The following is a 23,762-nucleotide window of genomic DNA, read 5'->3' on the forward strand; positions in this document are numbered from 1 at the left end:
TGCAGATGTGGCTAATCCCTGAGGTTTCTTGTCCCTATCCCAACTGTACAGAAGCAAGACTGAACCTACCACAAGGTTAATTGTGGCCTTCTTGGCTAAGCGTAGTGCTAGGAAATAAAGGCCTGAGTTTATAATCTCCTGTGGGATACCACAGGAGTTTGCCATGGTGGACAAGAAGCATGGACAAAGTGCAAGGCTTCAGCATAGGCTTCGCTGATCAGTAATATCCTCTGCTACTCCAAGTTTTATCCACGCTTTCTTATACCCTAAAGTTCCTATTCAGTAGAACTGAACAGGAGAATTGAAGTCAAAGGATCCGTGCTAAGCAGCGTGCTGGTTACTTAGGTGGTTTCTGACAAAGTATTGTGTAGATAGGTGCACGTCCTTCTTATGGCTGTCTTAAGGGAGGAGACATGGTTGTAGTTGGGAATAAAAGGACTGCTGTACTGGGCTAGACTGAAAGCTTGCCTAGGCCAGTATCCTGTCTTTCGGTTCGTTGGGGAAGCTGCAGGAAGGAATGTAGAAAGCACTGCCAGTAGAGCTGTCCGTCTCTCATGTACCCTTCCAGCTTCTGCTGTCGGTTTGTTAGGAACTTCATAGGTCAGAAACTCTGCCTTACTTTTTCTGGCCAACCTTTTGGACACTGCAACATTGCATTTCCATGTTTGGGGAAAAGAAAAAAAAAGGAAAAAAAACACCACACCCACACCATCACCTTACTTCTTCAAATTTCAAACACATCGCCTGATAATTTCATAAGGTACCCCTTAATTCCACTTTTGTGAGATTAATTTAACAGTTATTAATCGTTTCCTATAAATCTTTTCTGTACCATTTCCAATTCTAAATATCCAACACTTTTGTTATAGCTGACCCCACAGAATAGAAGAGAGATGGCAGTAGTCACAGTGAGGCCAAGGTCCTCCTACAGCCTGTCCAGTTATGGCTGCTATTGAAATACAGCTGACACAATTTACGCTAGCAAGCAACATTTTAGACAATAAAGAATTTGAATGCCCTAACCATATATTCTCCTCCATTGTAGGTATGACCAGCATTTCTCCCTTTAAATCTCTTTGGAGCTGTAATTCTCTGAAGTCCAGAGCACCACAGGCTTCTTTACCTGAGAAGATAGACCAGACATCTATGCTTCTCGCACCTGGTTTCAGGCAGGTATGTCAAACAAGACCTACCAAACGTGTCTTCTCTACAACAAGCATCGTCCTTGCCAATGACACCTTCACTGAGGATGGAGGGGATAAATCTCTGCTTTCTCAGAACACACTGAAGCTCATGTCTGACCCATCAAGCTGGAACCTCTCTGCAGAGAAAGACATATTTTCAACCATAAGCTCTGAACACAGGTTAGGGTGCTCTGATCCTGTGTCTCTGGACCCTCCAGCTGAGCCCACAAAAATCCTTGAGGCTTTGACTTTCCGGTCTTCATTAGAGGGAAACCATCGCACTGTGAGCACCTTGCAACAAACGTCTTTGGATGGAGTTGGCTCCTCTGATGACCTGAGTGCCAGGTTCCGTTCCCACCACCTGGATTCCACTTCCTCAGGAGAAATAATGAGCATGCTTGAGGGCCCCCTCCAGACTGCTGGGCCACCCCTGGCCGTGTCAACGTCGGCTGTTACAGCAGGTTCCATCTGTCCAGGGCGGGAATGTGCCCTTGGAAGTAGTATGACCTTTCCAAAAACACGGACTCCCAATGCACCAAGAGATAGTATCCAACTAGCCAAGAGACATTACAGCCAACCACAGTCAGGTGCTGGTTCTTTCCATCGTGTAATGAACTTAGAGGCTAGCACCTTCCAGCCCATAACAGACTTCCCAGTCTGCCATGGGCCAGTGGAGGAAACAGACATTGATGATTATAGGGTGCAGGATAAGATGGAGACGGAAGGTGGCCTGGTGAGGGAAGAAGCTGGAATGTATGAGATCAAGCACTTAACTGCAAAGAGAGAAGCTGTGAGTTCTGAGGCTGGCATACTTGATCCAGGAGGTAAACCTCCCACACCACCGCTGCACAGATTCCCGTCATGGGTAAGAAACGCAAGGACACCAGTCTGAGAGTTGCTGTTCATCTTTGAGTAGTGCCCAGTAGTTAGCCTAGAACAGCTTTTGGTCTCAAACAATCATTTCCTTGTGACATAAATCACATTTCCAAACCACCTAGTCTGGCAGTTCCAAGGATGGGACATGCTACTTCCACTGACAATTTTATTGTTTCTCTTCCCTTTATTAAAATATGTATATATATATATATATATATATATATATATATACACATATAGTACTCAAGAAACAAGTAAAACAAAAATCAATAGATGCTGCATTGTGGCTGGTCCTTATGGGTCATCAAAAGTCCATCCTTAGTTCTGTTGTTATGTGTTTAAGATTTAAAAAAAAAAAAGAGAAAGAAAAAAAGGTTTAAGTGCAAGTGAATGGACTAGACCAGGTACGTTCAGGGTCAGAAGAAGCTGTAAATACAAGAACAGATATGTGGACTAGATGTCAGCATTCCTGTCTCATGGTATTCTTTTGCTATCAGGAAAATTTAATGAAAACAGTTGGTAAAGTTGAGTATACATGTCCTATTGCTTATTTTATGTGAGAGAGAAGTCTGTTATTGTCACCTTCAGTTACCTCTTAGTTCAGATGGCTGTATTTTTGCTAATGTGTCAATCCAACTGATAAAACTTGGTGAAAATCAATACAGTATCCCAGGAGATAAATCAGTTTTTTTTTTTCAGTTTGCTTTTTTAAAGGCATAGACAAACAAGTGGTTTATTGAAGGTGCAAAGTCAAGCACTGTGTTAATCGTCATGTTTTATTATGTGTGTTGTTTTTTTTTTAATACAAAAACTTAATTTGTGATCTTTGGATGTGTCCTTTATGATACCAGTCTAAACCCCAGTATAATCATAGCTGGTTTTCTGAAGGAATCTCTTGTTATTCAGTCCATTGTATGGAGCTGTGTTGAGAATGAAGCTGGACAGTGTAGTGAAGAAACTGCAGTTTTCAAGATATTTTATTTGTTGCAGAAGTCAGAAAGGTGTCATGGGCAATGCACTCATTTGAAAGAAGGGAAATAAATCTGAGATTGGCTTCTGTCCCTTTCTCTAATCTAGAGTTCCCATGTAAGGTTTTTCCAGTCCCTTAAGCTAAATTTTTCACAGGTGATTGCTAGCTACCCACACGCATGCTTTCGGAATGTCCAACTGGAGACTGGCAATTAAGTTTGATTAGAGAAATGCTGAACAGTCTATCTGCTGTAACTGTATTCAGTAGTTTTCATTGCAGACAATGTTATATGATGCTAAATTCTCAGAAAGTCAGGTCATGGACATCTCAGAATAGGTACTCCAAAGACAGTGGGTACTTGAAAGAACCTAGTTCTGAATTCCTCTTAGATATCTAAGAGATACCCGTATTTCTTAGAGATAACACACATCAACGTCCCTCCCAGCGTTTCTGTAAAATCTGCGATTAATGTTTGTGAAGCATTACAATATTATACTCAGGAACACCACAGGAAAGCTTATGAGAAAATCCATTGTTTTGATTTCAGGCCACAGTCAGATGAGTGTATCTAAGTATTAATAGAATATTAAATAATAGATTAATTAGTAAGAAATATCCATTTTGTGCCCTGAATAGGAAGTATCTGGGGAAAAAAAACTGCACACATTTCATTAGAGGCTAAATCACATTGCATAAGTATACAGAAAATACGAATTCTGTTACTTCTTTTTTTGGTGTGCAGTCTTCGGGTACAGCTTCGGGTACGGCTTTGCAGTCTTCGGGTACGTTGGCATATATGTATTAGGCATGCTACCCAATAGTGATTGTATGCTTTAAGGAACAGCAAGAGGATTCAGACTTCTAGCTTTGATTTTATCCATTTTAGGCTGGTTGATGTTTTAGAACATTGTACTTGGTTACAGGTTTGAGTCCCCCCCTTGGAATTTTTTTAATTTGTGAAGCACTTGGAGATCCTTTGTACTGAAAGCTCCATGTGTTGTTATAACCGAGACACAAGCTTATCAAGAACATTCCAGGTCTTTCTTTCATTCCCTTATCAGAGAATGGGACCCCTTTGCAGGTGGTGACTCAATAATTTGTTCTTTTTTAGGGCTGTTCTTGATTCATTTTAATGCATTGGTCATAAAAGAGGAAAAAATACCTTTTATATGTTGTGATGCAGTTATTTATTGGCAATTGCATGTAGGCGTCCCAGTCTGGGTGTCATCTGTAGCACTTCTAAACCAAGTCTGATGTGATTCAGGGAATCACATGCACATGCACGTTTCCACTAATGGTCATTTACCCAACATCTGGTGAAATGGAGCAAGTTTTCTTAGAGGGACATTCCTTCTTGCCCCAAAGGGTTATGTGATTCTGTGACATGAGCATTTTTTTCCTGCAGGAATGGTGTTTTTGACTGACCATTGCTGTTCATGGTATTATTGTTCCAGGAAAGTCGAATCTATGATATGGCCAAGTCTGGCATGAGGCTGTCTGAAGCAGCCGCTGTGAACGATGCTTCCAGCTGCTGTAAGTTCAAGATAAAATCCATCTTTAAAGGGGGTGACAGTATGGGACCTGAGCATCTGTCTGTTTTCAAAGTAAATTTGATTTCACAGGTAGCCATGATAGAGAAAGGAAGGGCAGAAGGTATATGTGATCCTGGGGATGGCTGGTGCTGGGCTCTTTGTGCCCCACGTTCAGTAACATCTTCAGGGGGCTCTGTTATCTCCTTCCTCACTTCGTTGAAACTGTTCTGCCCCAGCATGGTTGTGACCTGCTTTTAGCCTTGTGATTTCACCATTACTTTCCCCTGTTAGTGAACCAATGTGGAAGAGGAAAGTAGCCATGAAATGGGTCCCAGTGAGGGTGGGAACAGATTGCCCATGATGGCTTTTACCTGTTTGGACATGGTCTGCAATCATACCATGGGGAGCATGGGGTGTGTAAGAAGTGTAACCAGCTAAATGAAGAGAACATTGCAGCTGCTTCTGGTAGTTGTATGTAATTAATAACACATCTGCTAGCCTTTCTGGGGCCACACTGTCCAGGATGGCAGTCTTCTTCCATTGTATTCTAAAGTCTACATGAGGTACACACATACATGGACCTCTCCATTAAAACCTGCTTCTTTTCACCAGATTGTATTGTTTGTTCTCTTGCTCTCTCACTGAATTTTCCCAGTTTCAAATTTCTCACGTTCAGCTTCTGGGCCATTTACCGGTCTCATCCACAGAAACATGGCAGTGCCAGTCTACACTACGCTGAAGGGGGTAAGGAGCTATCTCACTTTTCCTCTTATGAAAAGCATGGGCCAGGGCTACCACTAATTTGAGAGAGAATGGGGTGAAGCTGTGCAGAGAAGGAAAGAAAGAGAATGCTAGGAAGGACTGGAGACCAAAGGAATGCAGAAGGCGCAGCAGATCATTAAAGTCTAGATATAAAATCATTAAAAAATAATAATAAAATCAAAAAAAAAAAAAATCATAAAATCTAGTCATAAAATCATTAGAAATACACAACACTGCGGCAAGTTTTGGTCCGGGAAGCTGCAGTATGCATCATGAAGCTGTAGAAGCCTAGGGCTGATGGTGGATGTAGTCTATAGAATGAAATGGAAGAGGAATCTTGAGAGCTCAAGGGGAAGAATTAGGTTTGTGGAACAATAAGAGGGTATAATCAAAGGAGACCCAAACAGATGGGACTAGAGAGTCCAGCTTGGAAGTTCACAGACTAGAAGGGGAGGAAATAAGGAGCCCTGGGACAGCAGTGGTCAAAGCAATGTGAAAAGCAAGGGCCTGCTTTGATTGCTGTCTCCTTATGAGAAGAGATGGTCCTGGAGAAACTCTTTCCTTACAAATTTTCTGTTTTCCAGAAAGCCACACAGATCAGCAACGTGCCTTTCTTAGATGAGTCTTCAGGCTCTGATGACGACTGTGGCTCCCATGCCAGCTTCAGGAATTCTACTGCTGGATCTGAAAACAGGAAAGCTAGCATGCCAGGCAGCCCTCGTGCAGTGAAAAGAGGTAAAGTGGGAGTCTTGCTACTGTGCTGCATGAATGCTGTCCCCCCAGATGAGGCAAGGTGTCCTGAACAGTGTCATCAGTGACAAGCAGGCAAATGCACTGCCTTGGTGATGCTAACAACTTGACACAGCATACATGCAGGCATCAATAGCTTTAGTAGAAACCTGTCCTTTTAGATGGATTTTGCTGCTGGTAGTTTTCCATACAGACAATTGCTAAGCTAAGATTGTGGGAAGGATTATTTTCCGAATTAATCATACATTGAGTGAACCATCAATACCTTTTCTATGACTTCTTGCGAGCAAGCCAATATTGACACATTAAAGAAAATAGTGGGGTTTTTTTTGTTTTGTTTTGTTTTTGTTTTTGTCTCTATCACTGACTGATAATTCCTTGACCAGTAAGCAAATTTTTCCAGTCTTTGAGAGGCATCAAGTAATTTGGGTCCTAGCTAGGACAGTTTCCCTTGATTTCTGGGAAGGTCAAACTGGGTCCTAGAGTGGAATACTCATTACAATTGGCAATCAATAAGATATAACCTCACTAAATGTAGTTTAATTTTTGTTGTGATGCATAGGTTGATGTGTGGGCAATGCCTACCAGTGGTGGAAGATTCATAAAAAGCAAAGCCCCCTTGCTGGTGATAGAGCCTTTGGTTTGAATGGGAGAGGATTGAGGCTTTATAATGTATGTTTCCAGACTGAAAACATGATGTCTATGCTTTAGATAAGAAGTCTGTTGATTTTTATCTCTATTTATTCAACAGCAGATTTATTTCACTGTTAGTATCCAGAACTTTCTCACTGCTTGTCTTCCTAGGAAAAAAAAGTCTCAGAAGTTTGATTAGTGTAATGTGAGTTTCCAAAGTCTGATCTGATGTATTCCTCCTGAGCAAAGGAGCCTTAATGGTGAACTTAAAAACATTTTCAGAGTGCTCATTATCCAGGTGCAAGTTACACCCAAGCCTACTTCTGCTTAGCTATGATTCTAATTATTTCTTTTATTTTGAACAGGTGTTTCTATGTCCTCACTGAGCTCTGAGAGTGACTATGCCATCCCTCCTGATGCCTACTCCTTGGATGGGGACTATTCAGAGCCAGAACATAAGCTACAGCGGACATCTTCCTATTCCACTGATGGTGGAATCTGCACTGTAAGTCTTGCTACGTCAGTTGTGAGGGGGTACAAACAGGGCCTTGGCCATGAAAGAGAAAAGCATATCTACAATATATTGAGTTCTCTGACGCAAAATGATAGTATAGTATACTGGACTGTTGGTCTGGCTGGTTTGTAACAAAAGATGCCACCTTAGGCTTCAGAAGAAGGTGCAACTTCTGTTACACGGTCAGATAAAAGCACAAGCATTGAGGGCTGTATTCTTTCCTGACAACCTGTACTGTTTTCCTGTGGTCATGCTCTCCTTTAATGATGGCCTTATACTTTTGTGACAAAACAAGTTTGGAAATTCAGAGGAAAGCGGAAGAAAGGATAGTGCCTTCTTCACGCAGTGTTTACAGCTGCTTAGAAAGTCTAGGACTTTCTTCAAATTGAGCAAAGAGCGCTGACCTTGGATGAATGCTTATCCCATCTGACGATGTAAAGAGAAACCTGACAGAGATACAGCAGATGTCTGAGCTCAATTTCATACTGTTATTTGCATGGAAGTGTGAGAGGTGCAAGATAACCCCACCTTGCTCTTTGCCCTCCAGGAATCCATGGAGAAATCAGGTTACTTGCTGAAAATGGGCAGTCAGGTGAAGATGTGGAAGAGACGATGGTTTGTTTTAAGAAATGGACAAATCATGTACTACAAGTCTCCGGTGAGTCACTGAGATATGTTTACTCCTATGTGAAGGCTCAGGAGGAAGGCTGGCTGCAGAATGAGTTCCAGATTGGTAGCACTGGCAGATTGGGCAGCCATGGACAAGCTTTCCCCAAAATGCCCTGTCAGAGTTTTGTGTCTGACCCACAGGCTCAACCATGGATCCTGTGCTCAGGCAGTGAAGCTTTTTGTGGTGGCAGTTTCCAGGAGTTGAATGGTTGTTCACAAAGGCAGAAGTTTGACACCTACTGGTTAACTTTGTACAGATGACATAAATATGCACATTTATTTATTTAGTTAATGTTGCAGTTAGGTACTCTGAGACTCATGTAATTTCTTCCTACTGAAAGAGCTGTTGGCTTTTCTTTCCCCAGAGCGATGTTATCCGCAAACCACAAGGGCAGATGGAGCTGAATTCCTCATGCCAAATTGTCAGAGGTGAAGGGTCCCAAACATTCCAGGTAAGCATTGCTTTTTCATCCTGCAGGTAACCACACGCTTGATGGCTGGGTGATTGAAAGCTTATTTCAGGCAGAGTAGCACTGTACATCTCAACTGATAAGAGCTAACTTTATCTGCCTCCAGTATTTGTTGGCAACAGCCAGGCAGTTAGCTTTATAAATAATGGGGAAATTGTAACCAAAATACAGCTTTTTGACATTGAAAGAAATTCTCATTTATTTTTATTTTGTTTTAAACTGTAGCACTTTCTTTTTGCAGTTGACACTGAGAGCTTGAAATCTGTGAGAAAAGTCATTCTTAGAAGACCTAGAGCTAGAGCATACATAGGATCTTCTCTGAGACACTCCTCTCACAAGATCTCCAGCCTGACTTTGCATGTGTTATCTAGTGAAAGATGTCCCTGCCATGGCAGGGGGGGGTTGACTAGATGATCTTTAAAGATCCCTTCCAACCCAAACCATTCTATGATTCCGTCTGGATGATCTGAAGAAAAATCTAAAGCTTTGCATTGCTATTATAATTCAGTTTCCAAAGCATTAAAAGTTAGCTCTCATCACTGGGCTTTTAAGTCATTATTGTTAAAGGACATTGTAAAGGAGTCATTGAAGTTTCTGTCATACTCTGAAAGGCACATGGCCTGGTCTGTGGGCTACCTTCTGCCTTTATGAAATCAAAGTCGCTAAGGCTCAATACTCTTAAATTCAGTGTCTTGCCTCTCAAAGAGTAACTAACTATTTAAGGCAAAAGGCAATACAATGTGAAGGACGCAAAAAATATTTATGCAGCCACCTTTAAAATGAAAAAATTAGCAGCAGCACTGAGAAACAAGACAGTATGAGAGAGCCGCAATGCCCAAGAAAGCTCATGGGAATTTGTGTCATCTATATGAGTTCCAGATCTTTCATTTGAGCATTGAGAATTAACAGCTTTTTTCTTATAAAAAAATCTCTCCTCAACCACCAAAAAAATAGTCTGTATGGGATAATGAGACTCAGCGACTGAAAAAAAAATGTGTAGGTATGCAGATTTGTACTTCCTCACTACTTTTCCTTCCAGCTCATGACAGAGAAGAGAACCTACTTCCTGACAGCAGACTCTCCCAACATCCTGGAGGAATGGATTCATGTCCTACAGAGCATCCTTAGAGTGCAAGTGACCAGTCCTGTTGGTGTTCCTCATAGTGATGCTAAACCTACTGTGAAAGGCTGGCTCACCAAGGTAAAATACTGCTTTTGACTTTATTCAGTTTACCTCAGTATTGACAGTGTACCAACCTCTTGGTTTGCACAGTAAACGTCAGCAATAAATTAGTATTTCAATACCCCCTAGAAGAATGTGACAAGAAAGTGGCAGTAATATGACAGTATTCCTCTGCATGTCAGAGAGGAAGGTTTGTATAAGTGATAAGGAATAGGACAAACAAGGCTACTGAGAGATACTGACTTTGTCAAATAGTGAGTAGTAACATATATAGTGTCTGTAGGCTTTTCTTCAACAGAACTCACAACGCTTCAGAGTTTAAACAAACAAAACCCAGGAAAAGTGTCACATTTACCTGATCTGAACTTGTTGATATAGGACAGTTTCAAAGAAATGGCTTATATGTTCTAACAAAGCATTTATTTCCATAATAACAGACTGCAAGTGTATAAAGTACAGTGGCTGGAAATTAATCTGCTTTATGCCATTTCCATACATTATCTTCCACAAGCACCTATGTCCCATCTACTTAGATGGGATGTACCTACCTGCTTTTGAAAATGGGGCCCTGTATGTTTTGAGAGGAGCTTATATTTACGTAGAACAAATAATATATGCAAGATTGTAACAGAATTGAATTGAAAATAGAAATTCTAGAAAGTTGTGCCAGCAGTACTGCTGATGTTAAAAACAGTATGTATTTCTCTGTCTTCTGTATAGGTCAAGCATGGTCACTCTAAGCTGGTCTGGTGTGCACTGATTGGAAAAACTTTTTACTACTATCGAAATCATGAGGATAAGGTAATTCATTTTCCCTTCTTGTTCTTGAACCCTTCATTCCCATTTCTTATGAAACTTTCTTTCCTTTTACTGCTTCTGTCTCTACTGCTTCAAAATATTCCTTGGCTTTATTTATCCCTTTCTAATAGCCTCTTATCCATGAGAAGAATATATTATTTCTGAAATAGCTAAAAAAATAAAATAAAATTACAAAAGACTTAAAAGGCAAGTGACTGCTCTTTCTGAGATCAGTATGTATCTTGTTTCTCACTACCTACATTTGGCCTTGTGAAAGCTTTAGCGCAGGCTGTTTTATACAGTAGCCAGTATATTCTGCATACTGTCATGAAAAGAAGGAGCAACAACAATATGGAAAGAGGAAGTTCTTAATCAGTTCTTCCATTTCTGGAAGCTTGGCCCAGTGTTCCATTATTTTGTCTAAACACATGTTTTAGCGTATCAAGGAATACTGTGACTCATATTTGGAATTGACCTTCAGAGCTAGCACAGCAGATACCCTCTGTGTCTCAATCTACCTCTTTATGTAATTTTAAAAGTACTTATTTTCCAGTAGAAAATAAGACCAGGGTCAGGATCCAGTAGCTCAAGATACTGAACAGTTGACCATCAGAAAACACATCCTACATTGGAAAGTCAATGATGTAAACACAACCAATAACTATAATGAGAGGAGAGCAATGATTTATGGAAAAGATCATATTTTTTATTTGCATGTTCTCAGTCTGACCTGTAGATGCCCCTGCAAGAAATGTGGTAGTATCAGAGTTTTAAAGTACTTTACTTGGAGAAGGTTCTATAGAAATGATATAAGAGGATATAATTATATTAGCTAGGCAGTGAATTATAGTTAGTTCCTTACGTTTTACAGAACTGCTAACATTTTGAACGGGGTTTTCTATCCCAGTGTTCCTGTCCATATTTATATATTAACTATACTTACCTAGCTTGCTTCCTCCTTCTAGTGTCCCTTAGGACATCTGCCTTTGCGTGAGTCCAAGGTGGAAGAAGTGGACCGTTCCTGTGACTCTGATGAAGATTATGAAGCCACTGGTGGAGGACTTCTCTCATCCCACTGCACTTTGGTGATTCACCCACAAGACCAGAGTCCCACATACTTACTCATTCGCACAAAACATGAGAAGGTAAAAATGGCAGTCCTTTTGGAGAGCAAGAGTCTTTTGGGGATCAGCCAACAAATGGGGAATATAGGCTGAAAGTGTTTGTAGAAAACAAGATCCAAGTTGACCCACGCTGTTTTCATCCTTATGCCTAGAATACCTGGCTGTACCATCTGACAGTAGCAGCTGGTAGCAGTAATGCCACAGTGGGAACATCATACGAACAACTCATTGGAAAACTGTTGGATGCAGAGGGAGACCCTAGTAAGTAGAAACCACAAACTGTTTTTCATGGTCGCAAAGCGTAAGGAGGGATAATTTCAATCCTCCATTTTAATCCAGCCAAAAGTGAGGAAAGGGGATTCTCAGTAGAACAGCACGATGTGCTGCATTTCACCCCTACTTCCACAGTAACAGCTTGAGAGGGTATGGGCATTGTAGTGAAATCAGACAAATCTGTCACATTGTTATGTTGTTTATCAAAGCATCTGAATCTTCTGTAACATTAATTAAAATTAAGAAGTGGAGCTTTAATTTTTCCTGTAATTGTTGGTCCTGATTTTCCTTTTGTGGGAATCTTGACTGTACAAACGTGCTTTCTTTTGAGTGCACACACTGACACTTGCCTTCACATTTGTTCCTCTGTCCACATGCATAAACCCTCACACATACGTCCATACTTGTCTGCTCCCCATCATCTTTGCTATTCACTCATTTACATATGTTTGTGCACCATGTTCTCAAATGTGTATTAACACGTGCATTTGTACTTAATACTCTTCCCTGCACACACACATTCCTACACCTGACTGCAAACCTTACTTAGAGTACAGTAGTAATTTGTGTTAACAAAGTTCCCCATAGCGTGTGGCTGCCTTGGCAGAGCGTATGTCTCATTTGAATACACAGCTGAGCAGTTTCTCACCAGAATCCAGCTGATGAGAAGTTCTGACAGCAGGGTTGTGGATGGAAGTCCTTTCTGCTGCTGATTAATGCTGCTGGTGACCCCTTGTTCACGGCAGGCATTGATAAGATCAGTGGCTCCAAAAATAAATATGGAATGGGGCAGTGCAGCTTCCCAGGGTGCTCTGCCAGTTCAGCAAGGCTCTTTTTCAACATGGGGACTGTTAGGTATCTTCTGTTTCTGACAGTGCATGTTTTTGCCTCTCTGCTGCTTCAGATTCTCCTCTGTGGAAACATCCTATGTTGTGCTACAGTAAGGATGGGTTGCACACATCCCTCACCACCCTCCCATCTGAGGCTCTGCAGACTGAAGCTCTGAAACTTTTCAAGGTACTTAGAGACATTACACAGTTTTCAGCTACTTTGCTCAGTTGTTGGGGCAAAAACATTGGTCATATTGTTGTTAGTCACAACACTTACTGTCACCATTGGTTGCTTTAGACAGGCCTGCCGGGTCGTTTAATTACAATAAAACTGTCAACCTAAGGTGTCACCCATTCTTGGGAGTTTTTAACTTCTCCTTGTAGGTAATCTGGAGCTAGAAGCAATGTCCCACAAAGGCTGTATGCTTTGAAGTTAGCCTTACCTTCCTCTTTCCTCTCTAACAGCTGAACTGACAGTAGGATCCACACTAAGACTGGATAGCCTTAGCAAAATAAAGGCAGACATGGAAAGCAGGAAGCACATTTTCCTGATTCTTCCACTGATTGTGAGCTCCTCAGGCTGGGGAAGGTTAAGTAAATTTCCCAGTTGCCACAGCTGTAAAAAGGGAGGGATAACTTTTTAGTATTTATCCCCACACACTCCTGTCAGGGTTATTTAGAAGAATTAATTGTCCGTAACGTGTTTGGGAACCTGGGCTGGAAAGCACCAGAGAGGAGTCACTGTATTAACAGCATTGATTAACTTCCCTATTTTACAGTCCTGTCAGCTGTTCATCAATGTCTCCGTGGAAGCATCCTCTGTTGATTACCATGTGTCACTTGCCCAGACAGCACTGCAGGTCTGCTTGACGCATACTGAGCTGCAGAATGAAATCTACTGTCAGCTTGTTAAACAGACAAGTTGCCGACAGCCCCAGAACCACTCAGTCATTCAGGTGAAGTCGTCTTTGTCACTTCTGTTCTGTAAATACTTTCTGTTTAATTCCATGTTTTTAATAATTAGCAACGAGGCAAAAGGTGTGCTGGAGAATCTTAATGCTTGAACCGTGTGCGACTCTATAAAAGGTCGCTCCTAGAAGCATTAGTCACCATCCAACATTTTGGTTATAGTGTTCTATGAAAGAAAACAGGCAAGAAGTACAGAACGAATGATGACCAGTTTTATGTTCACAGTGCTGGCAACTCCTGGCTTTATGTGCTCCTCTGTTCCTGCCACAACATCACTTCCTCTGGTACATCAAACAGCACTTCCAGCGCCATGCAGACCCCAGGTAAGTACTGCAACATTTTCTTTTGCTAAGCTGATTGCCTTCTGTATCCACTACAGAAATAGATGGAAACCAGTTTGTAACTCACCTGCAAAAATCAGTTGAGGGAGGGGATGGAAGGTTCCTAAAGGAATCTAGCTGTCCCCCTTCAGTCATTCACACTCGTTTTGTCACTTATATTAAACTAGTTCACAAAACTAGCAGCAGAACTTTTTGCAGATGCAACTGGAGCTACCCAGGGAGTTTTAAAAATTATTTTTATTTCTTTGCTGGTGCAATTAATTTCTTTTATTAATAGAGTTACAGGCTAAATTTAGAATGAATTTTAGGTGATTATATTCTGCTGTCTGGTTAGTAGGCATACTGGCAATGCATAAGTCAGGCAGATTAAAACTCACCATAAAAAGTTACAAAAAACAAACCTGAAATACATTCTGTTTTTTTTGTTACCTCTTCAGTGTGTTACACAGGGTAACATTTTCCCCCCTACGAAAACAATGCAAGATTACTGTGGCAGCAGTATGCTCTTTGGTGTTCATGCTGTGCTCTTTGTGTGTTTCCATGGTGATGTGATCTTCAGCATGTCTGACTATGTCCTTGGCAGGGTCAGGGCTAGAGATCTCTAGTTGTCTGTTTGAACAGTCTGTACTCAGAAATAGGTAAAAAGAGTGGTTTCATATCAAACATTCATTTAAATACTCAGCCAATGTATGCTTCAAAACTCAAGGTAAAACTGTCCTGCTATTGAAAAAGGAATCTGTGTACTCCTATCAAGTGGATTTTATTTTATTTTTTTCATGCTGCCTCCCATTTGCTATTTCTTCTCAGAAGTGAAGCACAGATGTGCAAAACACAGCTCCTCAGTGTTCAGGCTGTCTCCCCATTGTCTAAGGCAACACATTAGGGATCTTCTGGCTAGTACTGGAACTCTCTCTTCAACCCTGTGCATTTACTAGCTCCCAAAACGGCCAACACAACTCAGCAGTGGAGCTGCTGTACTACCCCTAAGGACTATTCAATTTCATAAGGATGTGCTGAGCTCTGTGAAAATGAATTAATACATCAATTTTAAGCATTACTATGCCAACTGTCTGCCATGTTCTTAGTCCAGAAGCACCTTTATCAACAAATAACTTCAGACAGAAGCAAAGAGGAAATCTGTTTATACAATCCAGCAATGCAACAGTTTTTAGGGGTAGAAACAAATATACAGAAGTTGCAGCAAACTGTGCTTATATTCACCTGTAGTTCAGATGAAATTTAGAGCAGTTACTAAATGAGACTTAGATTAACTCCTGCCGTCTGGCTTTAGGGATATGCAAGTCTCTCTGCAGGGAGCAAGCAAGGCTGTTTCGTGACCACTTAGATGCAGATATTCTTTCCCTGCTTCGCACGGCAAACGATGCTAAGATGTTTACACTGCATAATGCCTATGATCTAGATTTAAGTAAGATCTTCATTCTAGGTATTTTGTTTTTGTTTTTTTTTTGTGTGTGAAAAGTGACATGGAAGTATATATCTAACACTCCACAAGCAGGGCACTGTTCTAGTTATAAGGTGCAGGGCTCAGGATCATTTCGGGAGAATTTGGGAGCCAGAAGCAACAGCTTCTCATTGAAGCAAGATTCTCCCTTGTGAAAATTGTTCAAACATGTTACTGGGGAGGCAAGCAGCATCTTGCTACAGTGAAAAGCCAGAGCTCCCGGCTTCCGTGTTGCTTGCAGGGATTTAACTGGAGATTTAATCAAGCACTGAACTCCTGAAGGCATCTTCAATGGAATTGTCCTCCCCACTCCTCACCTACAAAGTGGAAGCATTGTTATAAATCCTTGGGTTACGTTCAATTTCAGAACTTATTCACTATATGCATTGTTAACGTTTTTCCTACAGGTGTTATTGACCTGCCTGGCTTTAGAGGTGGCTAAATCCTTCTGGTCAATGGAGCAATATCTTCACTATGTAGTAAACTAATCATATTAGTAACTGTCCCTGTACTGTATTGAACTATGAACAAATCTGAGCCTGCTTTGAATTAAAGTTGCTATTGACTGGTAGATTGGATTCATATGTGAGAACTTGTAATTTGTATAACCATGTAAATTGATAAAAACAATTTATATAATCCTGTAACTGAAACTAATGCATTAAAATCTATGGTTAGTTCTTATTAGGACTTGACATGATAGTAACTAATTTCCTCTGGCATGACAGTGAGGGCAAACTACCTGGTCTTGTTTCAATGGATATTACGATGGCAACAGGGTACAGAAGAGGACACTCCTGTACTATATCTGGTCCACTCAGGAGCAGGGAATACTCCTGTGCTTCCCAGAGGGTTCGTAGTCTACCTTAATTTCACAGAAGTGTGGAGCTCAGGTTTGTTTTGTAGCTTTTCACGTGAGCTGTTAGTCTGTTGAAATGAACTAGGATATCTACACAGAGATGTATCTTTGCTTGAGCAAAAAATTGAGGAGGAATGCTTTGTCACAGCATGGAAATGGATGAGGACAAGGCATACTTAAAACGTATGTTTGTGACTTATCTCCATCTCGTTGCTTAGGAGTGAAATAGGCAAGTATGCCATCTACTGCCAGAGATCAGTGGACCGCACTGTGCAGACTGGCGAGCGGGAAGCCAAGCCGTCACGGATGGAGATCGTGTCCATCCTGCTGAGAAATCCCTACCACCACTCACTGCCCTTCAGCATCCCGGTGCACTTTATGAACGGAACCTACCAGGTAAGTGACTGCAGCTGCCTTTCTTCTGGGCACTAGAGGACTATACCTTAACCTGCCTCCTTCACGTGAGCGGGTAGCACAATATACTATAGTGTTTATAGTGTTTATATGTATCAGACATATAGAGAGAGACACTATTCCTTCTCCTTGCCATTTTAGCCATTCTTCTTAATAAAATGAAAGGAATCCAGTCCCAGCCATACAAGTCAGAGGAAGAAAAGGTAGCTGGGGAGAAAGAAGAGACATTGCAAGTGTCTCAGCATGAGAAAGAATGCAATGTGAAAGGAGACAATACACATGCAGTCACTGATGGTAAATTGTGAGACACCACTCTGTAGAAAACCAGGCTTCATTAGTCGTGATACTCATCAATGTCATGCTTTTTGACAGTTATGCTCAATTAGCTCCTATTGCATCACAGGTTGTAGGTTTTGATGGCTCCTCAACAGTTGACGAATTCATCCAGCGGCTGAATCAGGAGACAGGAATGAGAAAACCATCCCACATGGGATTTTCTCTGTTCACAGATGATCCTTCTGGCAGGGATTTGGAGCACTGTTTGCAGGGCAACATGAAGGTAATTTTTTTTCTTCCTCTGCTACATGTAGCGTACATCTTTGAAGGGCTGCTAAATGACTACTAAATTTTTCTTAATGCTGATGAAAAAGATCAAATGCATGTGGGTCTTGCCTATCCAGATTAGTATTTAGAGATGAGATATTAATATCTCATCCGAGATCCTAGTTAAGACAAAGCACATTCTGTTTTAACAGGTGATAAATTGGTAATTTTTTTAAAAAAGGCCCTAACTCAGATTTTAGCACATATTAAAGTTTAATTTGTCTCAACCACAAAAATAAAACATGACTGAGCTAGCTAGCATGATCAGATATCACAACTAACATCAAGGGTGACACTCCTGATTGAGACAAATTTATGTTAGGCTGTGGATCTCTTGGCACATCTGTTTAAATCTTATCTGTTGGATTATGAAGCATCTTTCTCCTTGCTATCTCCAAATAACGCTGGCTTTTCTTGTTGATGAGTGTTCTTAGGGGAAAAAGCTCTGCTGAGAGTGCCTTCACTTTAAAAGAGAGGAGTGCCTAGATCAAAGGAAAAGGAAGGGAAAGCGGTTAAAGTATTAATGAATCTTTCAAGTGGAGATTTTTACTCAGGCTGCTGCTGGGTGACTGGCTTAAGTATGTGGACTAGCGGCCGTGAATGAGACACATCAAATTTTGGTACTAACTTGGGAGAGGAATTCATTATACAGCACTGATGGAGAAATAGTGGCAGTGATGACTTTAAATAGGCCCTGACATCTGCAAGGGACATAAAAATTCACCTTTACAGAGTGTAAAATTTCACATTTGGCAATGCAGGGAGAAGATGCCAATAACTTTAAATTAGATGGTTTGAAGAGGAAGCTACCACAAGTAGCTTAAAATGATAAACTTTGCTTTCATGGCCTGTTACAGATCAGATAATCTGGAGCTTTCCTGATAATCGAACCACTATTTGGGAGACGAGATATTAGAGTAAATGAAGGAGTCTGAGACAAACAGAGGCACTGCTTTTAGTCATTATTAACAGGTTATTATTCACGGGCCAAGGCAACCTCAACAGCTTATTAAGAGAAGATAGGATATCTGATTATGTATTTCATGTAGCTTCTTACGTTTACATTCCTTTTATTGAGATGCTATCAAAAGACAACTAGGGATCTTTATGAGATCAATTGTGAAAGAACTGGAATAACCTAGAGAATCTGAATGGAACCAAAGAGGTTAACCATGTTGTTACTAATAATATGTGTGATGTATGAAGTTGGAATCTAAATCCCAATGTTCCCAGAGTTTGGACATTCACATCCAAGGGATGTGAATTTAGCCAAGCATGCATACAGCTGCCATTCAGAACATATATTACTGCTTTCGGTAGGCTCAGCAGGGCACTTCTGAGGCAAAAAAATCGTTCCTATTAACTATGCTTTGGTTCACATTGTGGAGGTGTTTTAGCATGAACTGGATTTTTTTCACATGAAACATGAGCTGGAAGATGTGATCCAACATAATGGGCTTTCGGGCAATTTGATCAGACTAAAGCTAGTCCAAAGGAAAATCTCACATAGTGTGGGCTGAAGGTCTTAGGAACAGCTGTCTCACTGTGCAGATCTGCTCCTCCTGGGCTACATGACTTGCTCATGCAAGCATAACCACAGAGTTGGTACCAGGCCAGAATTCACTTACAGATGTCCCTCTGCAGATTTAGCAATGGAGGTTTCTGTTGCAAAGCTTTAATTTTTATATACCGTGTAACAGAAAAATGAATCATTTTGTCACTTTTGGCTGTGTTTATGCTGATCCCATCTATTTCTTTACCTTCTATGTTCCACAGTACTTTTTTCACTTTCCCCTCAAGCCTTGACTCTACGTTTCACCTGTTTGTCTTTCCTCTCTCCATAATATTTTTTTTAAAGATCTGTGACGTCATTTCTAAATGGGAACAAGCCTTAAAAGAATTGCACCCTGGGAAATATGAAGGTGGCACAAGAATCGTGAAATTGACCTATAAGAACAGGTATTGTGCTTCCTTTGTTGGCCTCGCTACTGCTGTTAATTAAACACTTGTAGACCACATATATCTCTGTAGATGGCCAGTAATTTATAGTACTGTCAGTGCCAAAACTATTTTAGCTAAGATGATGTCAGATCCCACATGAGATGCAGTGACTTTTGTCTGTGTGTGGTATGTGTATACAAGAGGGTATATGGTCTAGAGGTAAAACCCAAAACACTTTGCAATAGTGGAACAGAATTAAAATGGGCTAAAAACTAACTACTTGGCACAATTTCATTTGCCTAGATCCTAAAATGTAATTAAATAACATGTGTTAGGTGAGAGCAAGAGAAACCTGGGGGAATAATCACCAGTGAAAATGAAACTTGCAATTAAGTGCAGAATTATGGAGTTGAAAAGGATACAAGAACAACACTCTAAATGGCAAGAGCTGTAAAGGAGACATGTAGCAGCACTGCCCAGACTTTATAAAGAAAGAGAGAAATGTTAAACCTAGATGATGAAAGATAATAGAGGATAAAAGTATGAGACACAGGTATAAAATGAAAACTGGAACAAGTTCATCATTTATATTAAAGACAGGAATTCTGAATTAAAGTGAATGGAGAGCTGTGCATGAGAACTAGTAATGGCTTTCTGCCTGTGAATTCTGTTTAGAGGCAAAACAACCCTCCTCCCCCTAGATTTAAAAAAGCCACAAAGTTTTGCATTGAACACATGAAGATTTTGGTGACAGTAGTGGTGAAAATAAGTTTCTGTGAGCTTTGAAGCAGAAATTACTGCTTTTGACTCAAAAGTATTTTTTTCAGGAGTGAACCTTTGCAATATTATTTTGTTGGACTGGAATGTGCTTAGACTGTACAGCAAGGATATTTTGATAAGGTCTTTCCAAGGTTGGTCTGTTCCAACGGCAAGGACTCTGATAAGATGTGTAAGGTCACTGTGGTCCATATGGTGTTGTGAGTTTTGAATTGACATAAAATAATTAACTGAACCACTAGAATGAGTATCTTGTGTGGCATTGTGGAATATATCATCATAGGTGTAACTTTAAAATGATATTTGAATTAGATGGTGTGGACTGTAATAGGCATGCATGAGGAATGGTTCGGGGAAGCGTTCCCCGCGCTAGTATCTTCAGCCTGCATTAGTCTTCTTGCTGTACCAGGTCAAAGAAATTGAGTGTAAAGAGAAAAACCAAAGCTTTCTAGTAGTTTTTACAAGAATGCCTTACTTTTTGCAATAAAGCCTGCTAATTGGGTTCCTTATTTCTGGCTAAAACATTTTTTTTAATAACAATTTGAGAGTAAACACTCAAAACAGAGTTGGTAAAAATAACAAGTCTGCAAGGCCACCATGTAGAAGTTTGTACAATTCTTGCCTTACAGCAGAGATAGCTCTGTATTCTGTGATAAGCAGAGAAGGCCATCTCTTAAATACTGCCTGTCTGTGCTTGATGGGGACAGACTAATCACCTATAATCCTCTACTTTTTAGGCTGTATTTTCGGAGCCAAGCCAAGGGTGAGACAGACCGGGAGCGGTTGCTGCTGGCCTTCCAAGTCAGCAATGAAATAGCCAGTGGAAGGTTTCCTGTTAATAAGGAATTAGCTCTGGAAATGGTTGCTCTGATGGCTCAGGTGAGCATAAGTACGGGCAGAAATCATTGTTTCTTGGTCCTCTAGAGAGTTCAGCTGCATGCTGAATGTCTTTGAGTAAGCAGCTATCTTTTACATCAAAAGTGATATTTCTTACCAAACATACGGTCTGAGGTGTACCATGCCAAACACACCAGCATGCCTGTATCAGTAGAACACCTCTTGCTGTAAGGAAATTTCATGTGGAACAGCCTCTTCTTTCCTTCTGAAGAAAAATATTGGAAAACACGATGGGGCTGGACTCTCCCCAAAACTGCTCTGATTAGTACCTTAGTAAAGATATGGAAATAGTATCGCCTATTAGAAGTCTGCTTAATAGTAAAAGCTTTCACCATTGCACTGCCAATAGCCTCCTCTTATTATTCAAGGAACAGCATTTTGTAGGATTTTCCATTAGACCTCCAGGCTTACATTTAGCATTTTACCACATAAAACACATTGTATGAGTTGTGGGCATGATAAACAGCACAATCATTTTTTACTGAGCTGAAACCAGTTGTTGCATTTGTTAAAACAATGTAAAAAGAGATGAAGAAGTTGGGAACATTGTCCATGCTATTTACAAATAGGCTGTTGTTTTAATTGGCTAATTGAGAACAAACCCCATAAGCTTGGCAGTTATACAGAAGTGTCTTCCTACATGTAGCTGGCCCAAATCTTGTTTTGCTTTTTCTTAGATCAGTAGAGAATTCCTTGAGCAGTCATATCTCCTGTAGCTGCTCTGTTGTACACTCATTGTTGTAAATACTGCAGACAAAATTCCCCAGCCTGATGATGATGTTTTGCATGACTGGTTAAAACAGTAGATAGCAGTATGGGAACCTGTGGAATGTTCTATTGCACTAAAAACCCCATAGTTCTTTTGTACTACAAACCTTATGGTACATGCTGTCTTAGGTGGAATATGGGGATTTGGATCGACCAGGATCTTCAAGCCCTGGGGGAACATCACAATCCAAAATGCAGCATCTTCTCCACCAGGTCTTAGATAAATTCTACCCCAAACGCTACAAGCAAAACATTGCTCCTGAACAGCTCAGGTAAGTTGTTTGTCCTCTTAAAGTTTGCACTGAAAACAATTTATTATGCTTGCAAAATTCTCTCTTGATACTTAAGAAGTTTCAAGGAGCTCATCGAGCTTATATTAATGTAGAAGCTTAAACAACACAAGTGTCAGAAAAAAAGGTTCCTTTAAAGGAAAATGGTAGTTAACTAATAAAAAAATAGCCAAATCACCAACTAACTTTCCCCAAATCAAGAAGTTTAAGCCTTTCACTTCCAGATTATGCAACTCAGTTCCAACAAATTCCAGCATGTCTAAGCCTAAAATGAATTCTGTTCATGAATTTTTGTTTTACCCTTCCCCTAAGTCTCAATTGAACCCAGATGCCATTTGCATCATGCCGCAAAGCCAGCACATATGGGCTGCTTCAGGCCATGCAGTAATTCTGACAGGGCTTTTTGATGTTCTGACTTAGAAATTCTCAAACACTATGCAGGGATCCCAATTACTCAAACACAGAATTCAGACGCTGTTGTGGATCTCAGCTCTAACTGTTTTAGCGAGAGAGAGTGGTATCTCCCAGATCCAAAGTTACTAAGAGATGCAGAGGTGGAACTAATGCAGTTACCTTCTTTTGGAAGTAAATTCCATATGTATGTGGCAAGATAACTGTCAAGCCATCCCTAGTGAGCCAAAGCAAAAGAGTGTTGATGTGTATTGCTACTCCATCTAGAGCATACTACAGACAAGTTAAGATGAAGGTGAGAGTATAATCAAATGTGAATAAAGTTGGGCAGGATTTTACTGCAACAGCTGCCTAAGTGTTTGTAGTTTCAGTTGTTGAGTGTATACACCAGTGAACAAGCAGTATGTGACTGGGGTTTCTAGACATTACAGTATAACTAGTAGTAAAATGACTGTGGAAGCAAAGAAACTTCTAAAATAAACTCAGCTTTGCACAACATTCCTAACTGACAGTGCTAACAGCCCTATCTACAGTATTTGTGTAGAATAGCCCTGAGTGGTATGTTTATTAGCTGATATAATTTTACTCACACTCCCTTGGAAGACTTTAGTAAATGGTGCTGTTTTGTGTCTTGGATTCTGAAAGGCAACTGGCTGACAGGCTGGCGACAAAGTGGATGGTGCTGCAGGGATGCTCTCCACCGGAATGTGTTCGAATTTATTTAACGGTGGCCCGCAAATGGCCTCTCTTTGGAACCAAAATGTTTGCTGCTAAGGTAACTGGAACACATTTTTTTTCTCCCCCCAAGAATGAACTCTCTGAGCAGAGGTGTATCTGTGATCTCTGGTAACACACATTGAAAATGCTCCTATCTCAGGAAGAGTTCAAACTAAACTCCTCTAGTCTGAATGAACAGCTCTGGTACCACATCGGTTTAGAAAGAAGGAAGAGAAATGCGTTCTGGACACTAGGGGTTGCTAGTGTTCAATAAACAGATATCGAAGCTTTTCTGGCTGCATCAGTTCATCGTAATACAAAGTACTACCTCTTCCTACAAACCCTTGCCAAAGCTCTTACAGGCAGGTATTTCTCTGGTCATCAAGGCTGCAATAGCTTAAAAATACTATGTACATACCACTGAGAGGAAAAAGGGAGTAGTCTCCCATAAATCATACCATGTAGCTGATGCTAGCTGAAACAATGGGTATTTCAGCTCTGTTCTCTGCTTGACACTGAGCTGGCTGCTTTCCTTGCCACATGAGAAAAGCAAGCAATGCTAATGTCCTGTTGCAGAAACAGAAAAAAATGAAGCATATATTGGGTAAGCTGCCACAGGCATCATCAGGACAGCAAAGAACCAGATTGAGGGGGGGGGTGCTTCTTCCAGAAGCTCGTACCATCCCTCAGCCCATTTCAGGCTAGAGCTCTGTACCTATTACTCTTGACTAAACTAACGTCTTAG

General features: G+C 40.7%; 1 protein-coding gene across 3 annotated transcripts in view; it reads left to right on the forward strand.

Moving 5' to 3' along the window:
• PLEKHH1 (pleckstrin homology, MyTH4 and FERM domain containing H1) overlaps positions 1-23,762 on the forward strand; it is a 48,728-nt gene that overhangs the window by 21,849 nt on the left and 3,117 nt on the right. For all 3 annotated transcript variants that reach the window (XM_040558312.1, XM_040558310.1, XM_040558311.1), the window contains exons 7-26: positions 1,046-2,049; positions 4,485-4,563; positions 5,218-5,306; positions 5,909-6,059; positions 7,073-7,212; positions 7,769-7,879; positions 8,256-8,342; positions 9,400-9,561; positions 10,264-10,344; positions 11,307-11,486; positions 11,618-11,726; positions 12,643-12,755; positions 13,348-13,524; positions 13,763-13,860; positions 16,418-16,595; positions 17,017-17,172; positions 19,075-19,175; positions 20,672-20,813; positions 21,729-21,871; positions 22,946-23,075. In XM_040558312.1, coding sequence (XP_040414246.1) covers positions 1,046-2,049; positions 4,485-4,563; positions 5,218-5,306; positions 5,909-6,059; positions 7,073-7,212; positions 7,769-7,879; positions 8,256-8,342; positions 9,400-9,561; positions 10,264-10,344; positions 11,307-11,486; positions 11,618-11,726; positions 12,643-12,755; positions 13,348-13,524; positions 13,763-13,860; positions 16,418-16,595; positions 17,017-17,172; positions 19,075-19,175; positions 20,672-20,813; positions 21,729-21,871; positions 22,946-23,075 — 3,431 coding nt within the window. The remainder of the gene's footprint in view (positions 1-1,045; positions 2,050-4,484; positions 4,564-5,217; positions 5,307-5,908; positions 6,060-7,072; positions 7,213-7,768; positions 7,880-8,255; positions 8,343-9,399; positions 9,562-10,263; positions 10,345-11,306; positions 11,487-11,617; positions 11,727-12,642; positions 12,756-13,347; positions 13,525-13,762; positions 13,861-16,417; positions 16,596-17,016; positions 17,173-19,074; positions 19,176-20,671; positions 20,814-21,728; positions 21,872-22,945; positions 23,076-23,762) is intronic.

Source organism: Cygnus olor, chromosome 5 (genome assembly GCF_009769625.2).
Source record: "Cygnus olor isolate bCygOlo1 chromosome 5, bCygOlo1.pri.v2, whole genome shotgun sequence".
Classification (NCBI taxonomy): Eukaryota; Metazoa; Chordata; class Aves; order Anseriformes; family Anatidae; genus Cygnus; species Cygnus olor.